This window comes from Rhinatrema bivittatum, chromosome 3 (genome assembly GCF_901001135.1).
Source record: "Rhinatrema bivittatum chromosome 3, aRhiBiv1.1, whole genome shotgun sequence".
NCBI classification, from domain to species: Eukaryota; Metazoa; Chordata; class Amphibia; order Gymnophiona; family Rhinatrematidae; genus Rhinatrema; species Rhinatrema bivittatum.
The window spans coordinates 320,651,230-320,671,645 of NC_042617.1; the positions used below are offsets into that span (position 1 = coordinate 320,651,230).

The following is a 20,416-nucleotide window of genomic DNA, read 5'->3' on the forward strand; positions in this document are numbered from 1 at the left end:
AAAAGCTTTAAAAAAATACCTTTTTAAAGCTTTCAGTGCCAGCTGATAGTTTGAATTCCAGCAGCTTCATTTTCGTATTTTCATTATTTGTGTGAATTACTCACGCCACACAATATTGTTGTGACACCACTCTTTATGAAGGCTTTATTCTATGCTATGTTCAGTAAGCTATCAGTCCTCTAATATGTAACATCTTGCTTTTGTGGTTTGTAAAGTTTTTATGCACATTGAACCTCGCCTCAGTTTTTTTTTTTTGTAGAGGCTAGGCACAAAACTAAACCGCAAGAATATTCTCCACTCCCGCAAGGTATGTAGCCCTGAATACCATCTCTTGAGAGATGGCCCAGTACAACGACATGGCTTTCCATCATATGAGAGAACTCATATCTTGCTGTTTGTTGATGGAGTACATCAGCACTTGATAGTCCATCTGGATAAGAATAACTGTTGGTCAACTGATGTCTGAAAACCTTTAGAGCGTACCAAATCACCTGGAGCACCAGAAGTTTATTTGATGCAACTTCTCCTGAGAGCAACACAAGCCTTGAGTGCTGAGCTCATCTACATGAGCTCCCTAACCCAGGCTGGATGTATCCATCATAGGGATAATTTTACTCAGGGAGAACTTGAGCATTCCCTCCAACCAGACTGGAATTGTCCTTCCACAAGGACAGAATCCCTGAGCGGCTGCATGATCAAGATGCTCTCATAGTGGCCTTTGGCCACAGTCTGCAAGATGTACTGGAGTTTCTCATATGGAGACATGCCATGGGAGTGACATGTATCATTTAGTCCAAGAAGCCCAGCAGCTTTAACATGCCCCAAGCTGATGTCTGCTGACTTAACTGAATTTCTTCTGCTGCAGACATCTGGGTGGCAGCCCTTTGCCTGAGCTATGTCTAGCAAAACTCCAATAAACTGCAATTGAGTAGACAGGCTCAGATGAGAATTGGGGTAGATGACTGAACCCTAGCAACTCCAATTCCTGGATGGTCATTCTCACTGATACCTTGACTCCTGCTCAAGACAAGCTCTTGATCAGCTAATCGTGCAGATAGACTAGACTAAGTGCGCTGCCACCATGGCCAGGAATTTTCTGGGGCAAATGCTAGCCCAAAAAGCAGAACATGATACTGGAGATGACAGTCTCCCATGACAAATCAGATATTTACTGTGACTGGGAAAAATCTGAGTGAACACAGCCAGTTCTCTTTAGAAAAGGGATCATGTTGCAGAGGGAAACCATAAGAATGTAAGACTTGCCATACTGGGTCAGACCAAAGGTCCATCAAGCCCCACCTCTATAACCTCCTGGATGAGAAAGACAAGTCCAGAATCTGGCGGAGAGTTGGAGGGTTTCGTGATGGTGCTGGAGTTGGGCCTCAGCATCCTTCACCCTATCTCCGAACAGATTATCTCCAGTGCACAGCACATCAGCAAAACATTTCTGTACCTCTGGTCCGAGATCCAAGGCCTGCAGCCATGTCAGGCTGCGGGCGCAGATTCCCACTGCACAGACCCTTGATTCAGTCTCGAAAACATCTTAGATCATGTTTTCCTGCACTCCAAACCCTTGTGCACCAGCAACATGAGGGTGGCTTGCTGCTGTTGAAGCAGCTGCTCAACCATTTCCTGAACCTGCTTCCAGATGTCCTGCGAATATTGGCTCATGTAGAGAGCTGGCAGGCAGCGATGCGGGTAATAAGCATGGCGCCATGAAACACTTTCCTCCCAAAAACGTCCAACGCTCTGTGGTCCTTAACCAGGGATGACAAGGAGTGGGTCTGAGCATACTTGGCCCTCTTGAGGGTGAATTTGACCACCACTGACTGGTAGGGCAGCTGATGCTTACTGAAGCCAGCAGCCTCTGGACGAGGTAAACCCTATCCACCTTATTCACAGGAAGCACTGAGGGGATGTTCCCAAATCCTCAGCAGCCACTCAAGGATCTCGTGCACTGGGACCACCATGATCTCCTAAGGAGGCTCCACAAACTGAAGAACTTCAGGCATTTTGTGCCTGGCAACTTCTTCAGTCAAAAGCTGAAATGGAACGGCTTCTGCCATCACCCTTACAAAACCTGTAAAGGTTAAGTCCACAGGTGCAGACTTCCTTAGCTCCTCTGGAGGAAAAGGGTCTGACAGGAGACCATCCAAATCCTCGGAGGACGATTCAGTCTGATCATCCCCCCAGGGACCATAGGGACCCTCATCCTCACTGCAAACCATAGTATGCAACCCTAGGTGCTCGGTCTACAGCTAGATGTGCAGGAACCAATGGAATTGGATGGGAGGGGGGTGGAATACAGGTCTTGGTGAATTTGTCAGACTTGGCAGAGCTTCCTCAGAGGAATCTGCCACGACCACTGTATTGGTAAGTAGAGGCCTTGATGCTCCACCAGGAATAGATGCCAACTGAGTCGGTAACGTACCAATGAGCACACTGAGCTTCTCCATAAGCAGTACGAGGATGTGCATCACCGATTCAGTTGCCATCTGTGCCACAGGACCAGAGCCCTGCAGCGCCTGCTCCACCGTTAGACTCCATGCTCCAGCTCCTCGAACGTTGCCAATGCCACACAGACGAAGTAAGGAAGGTGTGGCCAGATCTTCCTCAGACCCGCAAGGGGGGGGAAGGAATCTGCGACTGGCAACAGGACTAGTGTAGACCATTGCAGACCCTGGGCATCGATTGAGGATGAGCACTCCTCACCACAGGGTCGCTTTGGGGGCATTGTGGCAAAAGCCCATTATGCATCAGCTGGGACCAGTGCTGATGCTTCTTGCTCTTCCCACAATGCTTGGCCCAGTCTTTCCCTGGTGCCAAGGTTGAGGATGATGTACCTGGTGTCCTCAGCCCGGAGGAGATCGACAACAGTCAATCTCCGATGCCCCCACCAATCTCAATAGAATCAAGGGTCCTGCCGATGGCGTGGTGTCCAGTGCGCTCAGAGGGCCTTCGATGCAGATGGCTCTGACTTCTTCGACCTGAAGAGGTGATTCATCTTGTCTAGTCAAAGCAGATGTTCCTTAGGGGTAATCTGGGCACACAGGCGGCAATCCCAGACGTCATACAATGCCCCAGGCAGAGGATGTAAACATGAGGATCGGTGATCGACATGGTTCTCGGACACTGGAGGCATTGGCGGAAACCAGCCAGCCATGACAGGCAAAACAAAAGAAGACAGAACAATGGCGGTGATCAATGGCCAACAGGCACCACACCACCACCACGAGAGGAACCAACCAGGAAGTGAAACGTTCACCAAAAACCCTGACTGAGGGCACTACGGGGAGGCATGGAGTGGGACCCAGTGAGACTGAAGGAAAAAGCAAAAAACCGCAAAAATTGAAGTTTTCCACAAGGCAAAAGCCAAACGTTTTAGCTCAAATTGTGAGGCTCACAGCTCCGTGGAAAAAAAGAAACCTAAGAGGGATAGGGCATGCTAGCCACACCCACTGTGCTTAAAGTTTCTAGAAATTTTGACATAAGGTTTCTGTATCGGGCTCCATTTGATGTCACTCATGTGTGAGGACCACCTTCCTGCTTATCTTTGAGAATACAAAAATTAGGGAGCATTCCATGAAGTTAGCATAAGGCAGATTTAAAATAAATTGGAGAAATTTGTGTCACTCAATGCACAATTAAGCTCTGAAATTCATTGCCAGAGGATGTGGATAAGGCAGTTAGTGGAGCTGGGTTTAAAAAAAGGTTTGGATAAGTTCCTGGAGAAGTCCATAAACTATCAATAGGGAATAGCCACTGCTTGTTGCCAGCATTCGTATCATGGGATCCATTTAATGCTTGGGTACTTGACAAGTACGTGTGACTTGGATTGGCTACTATTCGGAGACAGGATGCTGGGCTTGATGGACCCTTGTTCTGATCCAAGATCATAGTAATAAGCCCAGAAAGGAGTGAGGCACCACATAGTGACTGAAGGCTCCATAGAAAATGTAAGACTTAAGGGACTTTGCATGACATGTGGTATGTTGACATGGAGATGCCCAGGGGGGCATGGTCAAAGTTCTAGAAACTAACACGTTTTCCATGCTAAGCTCCAGATTTAGACATTTTATATACCATCGTTCCATGTAAAGATCACAACTGTTTACAAAGGTAGCATTCATAGCTATAAATCAGCAAACGAGTTACAGAGGCAGTATTCATAAACAGGCATTATCATCAAATGATATGTTCCCATACATATTACTAAAGATCTAGGACATAAGACGAGAAGTACAACAAATAAGATACATTTCACATATTAGTCAGTACTTTGTATTGAGATTCTTACAATCTCTCATTAAATTTATTCCACATGCTTCAATTAGTATATCTTGCCCATATCGTAGTAGATCTCTACATTCTGCTGTTTCTAAGTTAGGTTGTATGCATTTTTGAATAGCCATGTTTTTAGCTCATATTTAAATCTTTCTATCTGGTATCAAATGTAACATCTTGGGGAGGGAATTCCAAAGTTTTGGACCCGCTATGGAAAAGCAAAATTGCTTACCTTGTAATAGGTGTTATCCCAGGACAGCAGGATGTAGTCCTCACATATGGGTGACGTCACTGACTGAGCCCTATTGCAGGAAAACTTCTGTCAAAGTTTCTAAAAACTTTTGACTGGCACTGTGAGGCCACTGAGCATGCTCAGCATGCCATGATATTCTCTGCCACAGGGGTCTTACTCTAGTCTCGTATTGTAGCAATAAGCTTTAGCAAAAAAAAATAAAGAAAAGGTATGAGACCCAACTCCGCGGGGTAGGTTTCGTGAGGACTACATCCTACATGACATGACAGTGTGTACAGAGAACCACTCTGTCATGTAGGAACTTTGTATAGGGTGAGTACATGACAAGTGCTTGTAACTCACTAACCCTTCCAGCTGATGTAATGGCTATAAGGAAGATACGTCTTCCATGTGAGAAACTTATCACAGGAATTTATGGGTTCAAAAGAACGCATGAGTCTTGTTAAAACCAGATTCAGGTCCCATTCTGTGACTGGAGGCTGAATTGGTGGTTTAAGGTGAGTTAAACCTCTCATAAACCTACTGACAAGAGGTTGTATGGATATTGGTGCATCTCCCATCTTGTGATGGTAAGCTGAGATTGCACTTAAGTGTACTCTTACAGATGAAGTCTGGAGGCCAGATTCTGAAAGATGGTATAAGTAATCTAGGAGAGAAGTAGTGGGGCAAGTGAAAGGATCAATATCCTTTTGTCTGCACCACAAAGTAAATCTCTTCCATTTGGAAGAATAGTTCTTTCGTGTGGAAGGTTTACATGAAGCTAAAAGCACTTGAGATACATTGGATGAAAGATTGAGTGGTTATAAGATCATGCTGTCAGGGATAGGGATTGAAGGTTGGGATGGCGCAACCGACCCTGAGCCTGAGTTATGAGAGTAGGAGCTACTCCCAGGCGAATTGGATCCCTGACAGAGGTCTAGAAGTGTGGGAAACCATACTTGTCGAGGCCAATATAGGGCTATGAGTATCATGGACCCCTTGTCCTGTTGTAACTTCACTAGAGTTTTGGTTATGAGCAGTATCTGAGGATACGCGTATAGAAGGCCTGAGTTCCAAGGGCGAACAAAGGCGTCCTTGGCTGGCTGATTCTTCTGTTTGTGTAGAGAACACAATTTGCCTTTGTGATTCAGATGTGACGCAAAGAGGTCTATTGTTAGTTGTCCCCAACGTTGAAATATCCTGGTTGCTACTGTGGGATCCAGGGACCATTCGTGTGGTTGGAACTGACGACTGAGTCGATCTGCTACTACATTGTGAATGCCTGCCAGATAAGTGGCCCTGAGAACATTGAGTGGTTCAGGGCCCAGCCCCAAATCTGTGCAGCTTCTTGACAAAGGAGATATGAGCCCGTACCTCGTTTGTTGATGTACCACATGGCTACTGTGTTGTCCGTTTGGATGAGAACAGTCTTGTGTGAAAGGCAGTCCTTGAACGCATGTAGTGCATAGGGCCGGATTTTAAATGCCCTGCGTGCCTATTTTGCATAGGCCGCCGGTGCACGCACAGCCCCGGGATAAGTCCCGGGGCTTCGTAAAAGGGGCGGGAAGGGGGTGTGGTGCCGGCCTGGGGGCGTGGTCAAGGCATAAATCTGCCAACAAAAGGTAGGGGGGTTTAGATAGGGCGGGGGGGGGGAAGAAAGTTCCCTCCGAGGCCGCTCCGATTTCGGAGCGGCCTCGGAGGGAACAGGCAACGCGCGCCGGACTTGGCGCGTGCAGGTTGCACAAATGTGCACCCCCTTGTGCGCGCCGACCCCGGATTTTATAAGCTACGCGCGTATCTTATAAAATCCAGCGTACTTTTGTTCGCGCCTGGTGCGCGAACAAAAGTACGTGCTTGCGCAAAATTATAATTTCTACCCCATAACGTATAGCTCGAAGTCCCAGGAAATTGATTTGAAATGTTGCTTCGAGTTTTGTCCAAGTACCTTGGGTTTGGAGAGTGTCTATGTGTGCTCCCCAACTTAAGGTGGATGCATCTGTAGTTAATGTTATCTGTGGGACTGGTTGTTGAAAGGGTAGGCCCTTGCGCAAATTGTCCTTGTTTACCCACCAAAAGTAGAGAGGAACGTAGATGGTGGGTTACTTGAATTGGGGAGTATAGTGGTTGAATGGCTTGGATCCATTGAGACTTTAATGTCCATTGTGTTACTCTCATGGCAAGCCTTGCCATAGGAGTGACATGTACTGTGGAGGCCATGTGGCATAGTAAAGTTAGAAACTGATGAGCTGTAGCTTGTTTCTTTGAGTGAATCGAGTTTGCCAGCAGGGACAGAGATTTTGCTCGATCCTCTGGTAGAAAAGCCTTAGTAAGGATGGTGTTTAGGTCTGCTCCTATGAAGTGAAGCAGACGAGATGGAGTAAGATGGGACTTTTGATAGTTGATGAGAAAACCCATGGAGTGGAGTACAGTAATTGTGTGACAGAGAAGCTAGAGCTCCTTGTTGAGGATGACTTCTGATGAGCCAGTCTAGATATGGAAACACATGGACACCTTGCTTGTGTAAGTGTGCTGCTATTACTGCCAGACATTTGGTGAAAACTCTGGGAGCAGAGGCAAGTCCGAATGGCAGAACCTTGTATTGGAAATGCTGTTGCCCCACCATGAAGCGTAGATACTTGCGATGAGGGGGAAATATTGGAATGTGGGCGTAAGCGTCTTGTAGATCCAGAGAACAAAGCCAATCTCTTGTTTGAAGTGGAAGCATGGTGCCTAGAGAAACCAACCTGAATTTTTCTCTCTTCAGAAATTTGTTGAGATTTCTGAGGTTTAGGATGGGACGAAGGCCTCCATTTTCTTTGGAATGAGGAAATAACGGGAATAGAATCCTCTGCCTCTCTGAGACCGGGGCACCGGCTCTACCACCCTGGCTTTCAGAAGGGTGGATAATTCTATTTGTAATTGAAGCATGTGATTTTCGCTGAGATGACATTGACGCGGTGGAAAATCTGTGGGAATTGAGAGGAAATAGAGTTGATATCCTCGATATATTATTGATAGGACCCATTGGTCTGATGTTATTGGTATCCAATTGTTGTAAATTTGGATATCCTGCCTCCCACTGGGAGTTCTGGCTGAGGATTTGAGAAAAGGCTGAGTTCTCTGGATGGACTTTCAAAAACCAGCAGCAGGTCCTGTCTGTGGGGCAGGTTGAGGCCTAGCTGCTCTCTGCTGTCGTGGTTGTGGCCTTTGTTGTGTTCTGGAAAGCCTGGGTCGAGATTCTGGAGGGTAGTACCTCCGCTGTCTATAAAAAGGTCGTTTGGTGTCCTTTCATTGGGGCCTACGCCCAGTGTGTATAGGGGGATCCAGTGGGAGGGAAGACAGCTGTCTTAGTGTTTCCGTGTGTTCTTTTAACTGAGACACAGCATCCTGGACCTTGGACCCAAAAAGGTTGTCTCCCAGGCAGGGGAGATCCACTAGCTTATCTTGAACTTCAGGCCTAAGGCCTGAGGCCTTTAGCCATGCCCATCTCCTGGCACTGATGCAGCCACCCTTGAAGCAGTTTCGAAGCAGTGATAGGCCACCCTGACTTCATGTTTTCCAGCCTCCAAACCCTTGTGGATGATGGCCTGGGCAGCCTCCTGATATTGAGTAGGGAGAGATTGGACAAATTCTTGAATTTGTTTCCATAAATTTCTTTGATACTGGGTCATGTAAAGGTGATAGGAAGAAATCTGAGAGTTTAACATGGCTCCTTGAAACACTTTGCGACCCAGGGAATCCAGAAATCTATGGTCTTTTCCTGGGGGGTTTGATGAATGCATTTGTTTTTTTGACCTTTTTTGTGCTGATTTCACAACCACTGAGTGGTGAGGAAGTTGTGACTTCTGGTATCCAGGAGTGGATTGCACTAGGTAGGTACTGTCCATTCTATTATTTACTGCTGGGACAGAGCAGGGATGTTCCCATAGATGATGTTGCAATTGTAAGATAACATGTATAGGAATGGCCACTACCTGTTTTGGAGGGTCGACAAACTGGAGTACCTCCAAGGTTTGTTGCCCGGTGTCCTGCGCTGTTTCTAATTTAAAAGGAATGGAATCCGCCATTTCCTGTACAAAAGTAGTAAAGGTGAAATCCTCTGGAGGAGATTGTTTCCTGGGATGTGGTGGTGATGGGTCAGACAAAATCTTCTGATGATGTCTCTGAAGCAGTATCACTCCAAGTATAATCTTGGGATTGCTGTGGAGGTGCTCAAGTCTAGGTGGTGGAGGAAGGCCAGAAGGTCCTGGTAAAGGATCATCAGAAGAGTCTTCTGGATTATCCTCTCTTGGATTAGATGGTAAAGAATCTAATAAATCCTGATATCTTTTCATAATGATGGTATGCAGTGCTGACTCTGAAGATCCTGGAGCCCCAGGAGGGAGAGGCACCATTGGTGAAGGTTTTGGCATCAAAGGTATCTGTGTCTTCGATGGATGTCTTGCAGTCACCGATGTTTTTCCCTTGTGTTGGTGCGAGGGTGAAGATGGGCATCGGTGCCAGAACCGATGAAGTCATCGGCAAGATAGAAGGCATAGACGTTTGAATTGACGTTGAGGGCAGTGGAATTGACGTCACTGGCATCGGGGGTTTTCCCAGGCATCGGAGACGTCACCGGAAGCTGGTCTTTTAGGGCTTGCATTACTGCTTCTTTAATGAGCATGGACAAGTCCTCTGGGATGGCTGGAACGGCTGGCGCCAGTGGAGGAGACTATATCTCCTGCGATGCCTGTACCGGATCTATCGAAGTAGGCTCAGAAGGTAGCGGTGTATCTGTTTTTGCCGCTTCGCTCTCGGTTCCCCCGGGGAGGGAGCTAACTGTGATGCAGAGGCATGACTGTCGATGCTTATGCTTAGGCCTTATTTCGGTTACTGACCTCATGGATGCAGTCGGTGTTGGCAATGCTTTATCTCCAGAGCCTTCCAGTCGACGTTTTTTCAGCAGGACATTTTTTGTAACTCCTGCTGGGGATGATTTTGTAGTCGAAGGTGAAGGAAGGAGTTGTAGGTGAAAAAGATGTTTCATTTTTTCTTGCCTGAGCTTCCTTCCCTTCGGAGTCATTTCTTGACATTGTTGGGAGGACGAAATATCATGTTTTTCACCAGACGACACTCTAGGTGTGGGTCTGTGACTGACATGGTCCGATTACAAATCAGGCATTTTTAAAAACCTGAAGCCATGTCAGCATCGATGGCAGTCGATGGAAATAGAAAATTGAGAGAAAAATATAGTTCTCAATGTGAAAAATGGTAACAATTTCTCACCGTCCGGTGAGAAAGGAGAGAGATCCCATATGGGAGAATTTCTTTGAAAAAATTGACTTTCAGTCAAAAGTGAGTAAAGAAACTCCTATGGCTCCTATCTCCACGATGCTTACAGCAGTGTGGAAAAACGAAGACTAGCGTGAGACCCCTGTGGGAGAGAATATCATGGCATGCTGGGCATGCTCAGTGGCCTCACAGTGCCAGTCAAAAGTTTCTAGAAACTTTGACAGAAGTTTTCCTGCAATAGGGCTCTGTCAGTGACGTCACCCATATGTGAGGACTAGCATCCTGCTTGTCCTGGGATAAACACACAATTCTCTTACTCGTGTCAGATGTGTGCTCTGTATTGCAGAGTCAGTAGTCCTTTATTTTGGGGATCTTAAGTGTTTGCTGCGGTGTGTATGGTTGTAATGTCACTCCTATCATACCAGTATTACTGGAATGAATGATTTTGAATATTAACGTTAATACTTTAGATTCGGGATTGTACTGGCAGCCAGTGCAGTGAAATCAGCAAGGGTATAATGTGATAAAATTTCCTAGTTCCTAACAAAAGTGTTGCTTTTGTAGTTGTAATAGTTAAGACATGTGGGAAGACCAAGTAATGAGTTACAGTAGTCTGAGAAAATTAGAGTTTGCAATACAGTTCGGAAGTCTTCGAAAGTTAACATTTTAACCAATGTAATATACGCAACTTGGCATTTATTTAATTTTCTATACCGATGTTCTGGTACAATCATACCGGCATTCATTTATTGATGTGCTTTTTCATAGTAAGGTTCTCAACTAGCTGGATACCTAAATCCAGTACTTGATTTGAGGGAGTAATTTGAAAGTTACCCAGGTCTAGAGCCGTTGGTTTAACTATCGAATAGTTTCTACTTAACCAAATGATTTCAGTCTTTTTAGGGTTTAAGGTTAGTTTAAGTTGTGATAGTTCTTGCTGTAATGCTATCATATAGGTTGAAGATATCGATACTATATTTTCAAATGATTTGGAGAATGGAATATAAAAATGTATGTCGTCAGCATACAAGAATATAATTCCTAAATCTACCAGTAATGTCATTCATGTGTGAAAACTGCCTTCCTGCTTGCCCTCCAAGAAATCTTTAAAACCAGACACCAAGGTGTGCTTCCAGAACAGTTTTCTAGACAATACCACCAAACTGGCTAAATCCTTTATTTAATTGAATACCTAGGCTTGAAAAGAGCCCTAAGAAGAAATGATCTTCCAGGCATGATCTCATTAGGAATCTGTGTTTAACCAATTCTCCACTTTTGCAGAAGCAGCTATTCATTTTGGGCTCTTTATTCAGATATGCTAGCTCTGGCAGAATAAGACTAATTTTTCCTTCACTATACTCACGTGTACGCAAGGGCAGTTCTATCATTAGATAAGATGAGGTGTCTTTGGGTGCAGCAAGAAGTACACACCAAAACCCTCCTGGAGTAGCCGCCTCATCTTGTAGCAGACAATTACAGAAGTGCCACAACAGACCCCTACCTGCTGCTACCCCCATCCCGCTGCAGCCCAAAGAGAAGAGAGGCCTGGCGGCTTTACGAGAAGCCCTGTAGGCAGCAGCAGAACCCCACCACCTCAGCGAAAGAAAAGATGGGGAGCCTTTATACAAGTGCGAGTGTGTGAGAGCCTGCATGCATGTGCAAGAGAGCAAGGGTACACACATGCGCATGTGAGCATGGGTGTGTGCAGCCCCCTCCCCCAATCTACAATCTCAGTGTGACTGGAAATCAAAAGATACCAGGTATGGAATGGGGAATTTTTTAAATCAGTTTGGTATTATTTGATGTATCTTGAAATATTTTATTGGTTTGAAACTTTAAAAAAGTTTTGAGTTTAATTGTTGAATGATGTTCTATTTGTCAGTTTTGGAATATTTATTCTATTAGTATAATTTTACTATTCAGATCTGTGTGCTGTATTTCTTGATTTTATTATTGTTTTAGGAAGAATGATGGTGTTTGTTTTTCCATTGCTGTACTACATACAGAGTCTGGCTTATTGTGATTTCCAATTCAGATTGTCTGCATGTTTGTTTATACTTTATGGTGTCTATTCTGCATGTGTGACTTAGATGAGATTCTGCTGCCATATAGTTTCTGCATAGGAATCCATAGCAGCCTAGCTTATTCTGTTTTCCTAATAGGAGGTGTATTGGTATTTTAGGGCCTGATGTATATTTGCTGTGTTGTCTTTGCATAGGTAATGTTACTGTTTGAGTGCTGGCATGAAGGGCTGTTTTGGTATGGGAGGTTTAAGGAAAAGTGGTTTACCTGTTAATTTTTGTTCCTGAAGTACCATGGATCAGTCCAGACTGCTGGGTTTTGCCTCCCCTCCAGCAGATGGAGGCAGAGACGTTTTTGACTGACACTGCCAGTTAAGTTGAGGTGCCACCTGCCTGCCAGATTAATAGCAAAAAAAACCACACTATGTACAATTGCTCCCCAAACGAGCAGGGAAGAAACCTTGTATATTGAACTCTTGTCCGCATCACACACCTGTGCTGGACCAGAACTTGAAACCAAACTAATCGAGCTGGACTCTCAACTGCATATTGGGTGGGAGTCTGGACTGATCCATGGTACTACAGGAACAAAATTAGCAGGGAAGAACCAATTTTCCTTTCCCTGTATGTACCCAGATCAGTCCAGACAGTTGGGTTGTACCAAAGCTCTCACACTATTCTGGACCCAGAGAGTCCTGCTCGAAGCACACTGTCACCAAAACCTGAGGCCTGGACGTCCAGATGGTAATGTCTGGCAAAAGTGTGCAAAGATTTCCAAGTGGCTGCCCTACAGATTTCCTGTGGCGAAACTTGACAGTCGGCCCAAGAGGCACTTGCGATCGGGTGGAATGAGCGCGAAGCCCACTAGGCACCAGCTGCCCTTTGGCGATGTACACAGAGCTGATAGCCTCCTTCAACCACCGAGCAATAGTGACCCTAGAAGCCTTCTGCCCCCACCTGGGGCCACTCCACAGTACAAACAGGTGATCCGACAGGTGAAACTATTAGTAACCTCCAAGTAACGTAACAGAGCTTGTCGCACGTCCAACCGACAAATCTCTGGACTGAGGGGTGGAAGGGCACTACACCAGGAAGGAAGGGAGCTCCACAGACAGATTCAAATAAAAAGATGACAACCTTAGGTAAAAAGGAGGGAACCGTCCTCAAAGACACTCCCAGAGCTGCCACCTGAACCCCTCAGGGAATTAAAGGATAAGCCTTTGGCCAGACCAGCCTACAAAAAGGCCAAGACATCACCCATGGAGACAAGAGTGGGGACCACCTCGCATTCCACACACCAAGACTCAACACACCCCACACCTTGACATATGCTAGGGAGGTAGAGATCTTTCTGGACTGTAAAGGGTAGCAAACACTGCATCTGAATAACCTTTACTCCTTAAGCATTCCCTCTCAAAAGCCATGCTGCTAGACAAAAGCAATCTGCCCCTTCCAAACACACAAGACCTTGCTGGAGGAGATCCGGCCGGAGCGGAAACCTCAATGGACAGTCTACTGCTAGGTCCGCAAACCACAGCTGCCTCAGCCATTCCAGCACTACGAGGATTATGTCCCCTCGGTGAATCTCTATTCTGTGCAACACCTTGCCAATTAGCAGCCACAGCAGAAACATGTACTGCAGAAGATCCGACGGCCAACGGAGGACGAGAGCGTCCACTCCTTCTGCGCCTGTCTCCTGACGCCAACTGAAGAACCTTGGTGTCTTGGTATTGGGAAAGGTCGCCATCAGATCCATGCAGGGGTGGCCCCACCTGCTGCATATAAGGCAAAAGGCATCCTCCGATAGCATCCAGTCTCCAGGATCCAGGCGGTGCCAACTCAGGAAGTCCGCCTGAACGTTGTCCACACCAGCAATACGAGTGGCCACTATCCTTTCCAGATGCAGTTCCGCCCAACTGATCAATTCCCGGGCTTTCAGGGCTACTGCTCTGCTCTTGGTGCCTTCCTGGTGATTTATATAAGGAGGAACCTCCAGGTTTACTCCCCTGCAAAGCCTGTCCAGGGTGAGTCACCACGTGAGACTGGACTGCATTGAGTCGGTAAGCGGAAGTGGTAGCTGAAACTGCTCGGAGACTGGGTCCCCAACGGGATAGTAAAGCTGACTGAAGAGGCCTCATATGAGCAAAGGCCCACGGGACTAAGTCCAGGGTTGACGCCATCGATCCAAGAACCTGCAGATAAATCCCAGACTCTGGGAATGCGCATGGTCAACAGCAACTTGTGGATCTGCTCCTCTGAGAAACACCCTGCCCAATCTAGTGTCAAAAAAAGAGGGCCCCCTAGGAACTCCAAGATCTGGGAGGGAAGTAAATAACTCTTGGCCAAATTGACTATCCACCATAGGGACCGCAAGAGGCACAAGACTCGATCCACCGCCTCTTGACAAAGGGGCTCTGATTTCCCCCGAATTAACCAGTCGTCCAAATAAGGGTGCACCAGAACTCCGTGCTTCCGAAGGGCAGCTGCCACCATCACCATTACCTTGGTAAAGGTCCTGGGTGCTGTTGCTAGGCCGAAAGGTAGGGTGCAAAACTGGAAGTGTTCCCCCAGAATCATGAAACTAAGGAATCTGATGGTCAGGCCGAATTCTGATGTGCAGGTAAGCCTCCGTCAAGTGCAGGGATGTGAGGAACTCTCCCCTGTGAACTGCTGTGATTACCGACCGAAAGGTCTCCATGCGGAAGCGCTGCACCCGAAAAGCTATATTCACCTTAAGAACAGAAGAAATTGCCATGCTGGGTCAGACCAAGGGTCCATCAAGCCCAGCATCCTGTTTCCAACAGAGGCCAAACCAGGCCACAAGAACCTGGCAATTACCTAAACACCAAGAAGATCCCATGCTACTGATGCTAGTAATAGCGGAGGCTATTCCCTAAGTAAACTTGATTAATAGCAGTTAATGGACTTCTCCTCCAAGAACTTATCCAAACCTTTTTTAAACCCAGCTACACCTTCAAATAGAGGATGGGTAGGCAAATACGTTCCTCCTTCGGTACCACAAAGTATATTGAGTGCCTGCTTATCCTTTGCTCTTGCCAGGGGTACTGGCACTAGGGTCCCAGTTCTGAGGCGACAGACGGTGGCCTGTACGGCCAACACTTTGCTGGCAAGAGCATGGGGAGACTAGAAAACAATCCCTTAGTTGCCACGCAAACTCTGAAGCATGATCTTGACTTATGTCCAAGACCCACTGGTCGGATGTAATCTTGGTCCACTCCTCGTAAAAGAGAGCCAGCCAACCCCCTATTAGCAGCATAGAGGAGGGGACACCAGCCTCGCCTCATTGAGAAGACTTTGCTCCGCCCAAGCCCTGGGCGGTACCTTCTCTGCCAGGCCAGCAACCTCGAAAGGATTGACCCTAAGAGTGCTGCCTGCCTTAAGAACCTGATGATCTACAGGCCTGAAACCTACGATTTCCCCGAAACAGAGGACGAGGTAAAGGAAGGCCTCGCCTTGGGCTTATCCTCAGGCAACCTGTGAACTTTGTTCTCCCCCAACTCCTTACCAAATAGCAGCTTGCCCTTAAAAGGCAGAGAGCCCAGCTGTGATTTGGAGGAGATGTCTGCCGCCCAATTCCTCAGCCAAAGGAGTCTGCGAGCAAAAACAGCAGACGTCATGGTTCTATCGGAGGTCCGCAGCAGATCATACAATACATCCACAGTATAGGCCACCACGGCCTCCAGCTGCTCCACCTGGAGAGACTCCGCTTCTGAGAGGGCCTTAGCCATTTGGAGCTGCTGCACCCAACGAAGGCCTGCCTGCAACATAAAACTGCTACACATAGCAGCCCGAGCACCCAGGGAAGATACCTCGAAAATCTTTTTGAGTTGAACTTCTAGCTTCTTATCCTGAAGGTCCTTCAGTGCCGCGGAACCATGACAGGGATAGTCTTCTTAGTGATGGAGAACACAGACACATCCACCTTCGGTATCTTGAGAAGATCCAGTGCCTCATCCGGAAGTGGGTATAACTTCTCCATGGCTCTGCTCATCTTCAACCCAGCATCTGGAGTGTCACACTCCCTGAAGAGCAGGGTACTGACATATGAAAGGGGAAAGCCGCAGTGGGACCCCTAAGTCCCATCACTGGATCCATGTCCCCTAGCATAGAGCTCTCTTGCAGGGCCTCAATACCTAACTCCTCAAGCATGGCCTGAATTAGAGTGGCTAGTTCTTCAGTGGGAAACAAACGCACCACCCTGGGGGTCATCTCCCGCAAGGCCTGCCACATCCAGGAGCGACTGGTCTGGGTCCTGGTCCCCTGCATCAGGAGACACCCCCCCCCGGGGAACTGATGCCCAGGCAGTAACAGGGGAGGAATCCTCAGTCGGGGGGGGGGGGGGAGGCCAGAACGAACTGGCCGATCCCCTTTGGAGGCCCCTTGACCCCTCCGGGGCCCCAAGCTTCGTGGGGGCCACTTTTTCCTGCCACGGGCGCTTGGTCCTGCGGCCCTGGGAACCCCCTTTATGGCTGCACCTGGATAATCGTCCAGCCTTAAAAACTCTGCTGATAAAGTGTACAAAATCTGGAGAAACAGAGGAGGAGTCAGAGCCCAAAATGGCCTCCGTTCTATGCTAAGCGGGAATGGGTTCCCTGAGGGCTTTTGCGCCGAAACGAGCCTACCAGGCTCCTGGCACAAAGAAGGCATCCTTGCAACATCCACTCCGGAGGGTCCCTTCCCACTGGGGAGGCACGCCGTGCAAAGGCCGTCGTGCAAAAGCCGCGCACGGCCCCACGGGTCGCACCACACCGCATGGTCCGAACCCCAGACTGAAGGAGGCAGCGCCTAAAAGGGCAGGGGAGCTGAGATACAAGAGTCGCAAGAGCCGGGACGCGCTGATCCTACCTGCAAACCAGCTAAACTATAAAGGGTGCCCAGCTGCAGGTTCCTACTATCCCCTGGCAGGGTGAGTGAACTGGGCATCCCAGTGTCAACCCTGGCGGCTATACTTGAATGGGGGCGAGTGGCAAGGTCTCCAACCCTCTGCCCAGATGCCTCAATTACCAGAGGGGATAGTCCCCTTGTGATCTAGCAACCCTCTGGGAGGCTAAAGACTTCAGAGGTCCAAGATCTTCCTCTATTTTATTTTTTTGAAACTCAAGACTGCTGGAATTTGCACTTCTACCATCTGCTGGAGACAAATACTGGCAGACTGCAGGTGGCACCTCAACTTAACTGGCAGCATCAGTCAAATTTCTGACTATCTGCTGGAGGGGAGGCAAAACCCAGCTATCTGGCTGATCTGGGTACATACAGGTAACTATCATATAGACTCGTTTATAAGTTGAAAAATTTTGCCTTCAAAATCATGGTAGTCTTATTCACAGGTCAAGCCACATTAATGATGCATGACAATCATTTGCATGCTCGTCCTCCCAATCCCTCAACTTACCTGCCGCTATGAAGACAACAGCACTTGCAGTTACTAAGGCACATCCTCCCTCCTAGTATTCCACAGAGTCATTTGGATAGCTTCTCCTCTGCACTCCCTGCCTATTAACTCACCCGCTCACTGCTATCAGAACGATGGGACTTGCAGTCGCTCAGGCACATCCTCCCTCCCTCCTCCCAAGCCAGGGTCTGATTGGCACATTTAGAACCATGTGGTTCAAAGCACACCACAGGGGAGGAAAGTGGACGTGCCTGAGCAACCACATGTTTGCCCATTGTCCTCACAGCAGTTGAGTTATCTGGAGGAGTTGTGGGGGAGAAGCTGTCTGTTATAAATGCATATCTTAACTGTGTGGTGAGAGTAGGTAGGAGGGAATACAAGGCTGTAAAGTTTGCCTAGGGTGTTTAATACCCTTGTACCAACCTAGAGAGAATCCACCATACAGACTCCTACCATTCACCCATCCTCAACTTCTACAGGGGGAAGATACTGGAAAAACGTGAGAAAGATCATAGGATTCTTGGGAGTGTGGCAATGTTGTCAGCTTCGTGGAAATATCACTGAAAATCTACTACTCCTCTGGTTACTCTGATCCCTGCCTTCTTCCTTCTGCAGTAAATCAAAAGAGCCAGACTCCTTGGCCCTTTTGATTTAATCTGTTTTTGATTTTCTGTTTTGATTTTAAAAATCTGTTTTGATTTTAAACAAGTTCTATAACCTTGTTATATGTACCGCCTCTTGGCATAATTTTTATGTTTCAATGTAAACCGATGTGATCTGTATTTTAATACAGGAACACCGGTATATAAAAATCTAAAAATAAATAAATAAATAAATCTGGGCCATGCTTTGTGAGGTATGGGGAAAGCACTACCTAAACCCTCAACTTAGACAGCACATTGCCTTGAGCTGCCCCTGTGCACACAAATATATATGGAATACCTGCAATATAAACCATTACAAGAGATGCTCAATATGTTTTAAGAAAGAATATTGAAGAATATTACCTTATTAACGAAAAGGGTGGTTACAAATTTTCTTGGCTTGAAAACATCCACAACTTTCTTGACAAGGTCGTCATAGGATGTCTGAGATATATTAGTTTCAAAACTAACATATGAAAAGTCTGGTTCTGGAGTGATGTGAATAGTCCAGTAAGTTCCCTTTGAAGAGACCAAAAGTGTCAGATTACCAAATAGTAATGGCATTTCCTTTTTATTTTTAAAGTATTTCTGAATTTTAGCCTTGGCTAAAGTTTGCAACTTCCTCTTGTTCCCTATTACTACCCATCAATTAGGGCTCTGTGTATCAGATTCCTGCTCTAATGATATCCAGATCTACCTGCATATAAAAGCAGAATACAGGCAGAACACATTTTCCCCCTTTTCTTAGGGTAACAGAACCACCAAGGTGCTCTGCTGGCTGAGACTTGAAAGTGGCATCAGACTTAACACTATAGCACTGCTCTTGTACCAACAGCAGTCATCCCTGCACCATAGGACACAAGCACATTACCCCAGCAATCTGTCCAAACTTAGCTAGTCCCAAACTTGTATTTCAAATCTATGAGATTCCAGCAGCCTTCCTACAGACTAACCTTTCTGGAACTATAAATGAGGAAGAACTAGGGCTAAGAAAAGGGCAAATAGAGAGAATATAGTATGTTAGGCCAGGAAAACAGCAAGTCAATAAAAAGCCTGCACAAAGCATTATGGGAATCTTAGCTCAACCATGAATTGCCATACTGCTGGACAAGGTCTCAGCCTCACAAATGAGAATCACCTGGGTCAGACAACTATCAATGAGATTTCTACCACAAATGCAAGTTTGCTTACTATAAATGGTGTTTTCTGTAGATAGCAGATGAATTAGACATGATCTGTGGGTGACATCATCCAGTAGCACCGAACAGACTTCTGTCCAAGCTATTAGAGCTTTGAACTCTGAACATGTGCGGGAGTTCCCATATGGGCACCCACCTCCTAGAGCTTCCTCAGTCTGTAGGAAAGCTAATATAAGTATATCCCTAGGTAGTTGACTCATGTCTAATTCATCTTGCTATCTACGGAAAAATGTTTATGGTAAGCAAACTTGTTTTTTTTCCCCCCATCAATAAGCAGGGCTGAATTAGACATGATATGTGGGGAGTTCCAAGCTGAGGGCTGTAGTAGTGGTGAAAAAATGCCCATGAGACTTATCCGCCAATGGAGGAAGAACACACCCTAAGCCAGTCTGAGCACTGGAAAGAGTAGCCTAGTGGTTTAGAGCAGTGGGCTATGAACCAAGAGACCAGGTTTCGAGTCCTGTCGCTCCTTGTGACAAGTCACTTTACCCTCTTTTGCCTCAGGTGCAAACTTAAGATTGTAAGCCCTGTGGGGATAGGGAAATACCTACAGTACCTGAATGTAATCCTCTTTGAAGTGCTGAAAAGTGCAAAAAGCAGAATATAAATCTAAATAAAAATACTCTGCATAGACAAACAGATCAAAGGCCAGTCAAACCCCTAAAGAATAGCTCGCCAGTTATGAAAGAACCACTTGCATGATTGGAACATTCTGCTGAGGTGAACCGCCAGTGTGTAGGATAGCCTTGGGAGACAGGAGGCTAATATCCAGCACACATCCCGCTACCTTGAACACTTCCTGGCAAAGTGTTTACAATTCTGCGCCTCCTTGTGTCTTGAGATAAACAACTACCTCATAGGCTATTCAAAACAAGGTGTTCTGTCCTCGAAAAATGTGTCAAAATCTGTGTGCACCTCTATCAAGGTAATGTGCATTGCTAGTGAGAAACAATTAGGGAGAGCTTGAGGTGGCTCCCTATCCCGAATTACAATGGGTGTTTACCACTAGAAAAACTGTTGTGAAAATCTGGACCTGTGGTGAATAGTTGGGTCAGCTGATCTTGAGTGGAGACCCCATGTAGGTAACAGATAAAGGCAAGGTATATTTTATTTTTTAAAGTTAATTTAATGGGCGAGTATGCTCGATTCAATGAGAAACTCCCTCTAGCCATGGGGCTAAATCCATGGTTCAAAGGATCTCATTCCTCAAGCAAGTACTAGGTTCAATATGTGGAAAACCGGAAATTTAAATTTTGTAGAAGACAGGCCATCTTGTGCAGGGAAAAAAAACCATGTTTATTCTCGGGATTGCATTGTGATTAGCCAGTCGACCAGCTACAGGAAAGAACTTG

At 46.5% G+C, this 20,416-nt stretch overlaps 1 protein-coding gene across 4 annotated transcripts in view; it reads right to left on the reverse strand.

Annotated features, from left to right (window-relative positions):
- AMD1 (adenosylmethionine decarboxylase 1) overlaps positions 1-20,416 on the reverse strand; it is a 131,039-nt gene that overhangs the window by 15,048 nt on the left and 95,575 nt on the right. For all 4 annotated transcript variants that reach the window (XM_029595263.1, XM_029595262.1, XM_029595261.1 and 1 more), the window contains one exon: positions 18,229-18,384. In XM_029595263.1, the coding sequence (XP_029451123.1) occupies positions 18,229-18,384 (156 nt within the window). The remainder of the gene's footprint in view (positions 1-18,228; positions 18,385-20,416) is intronic.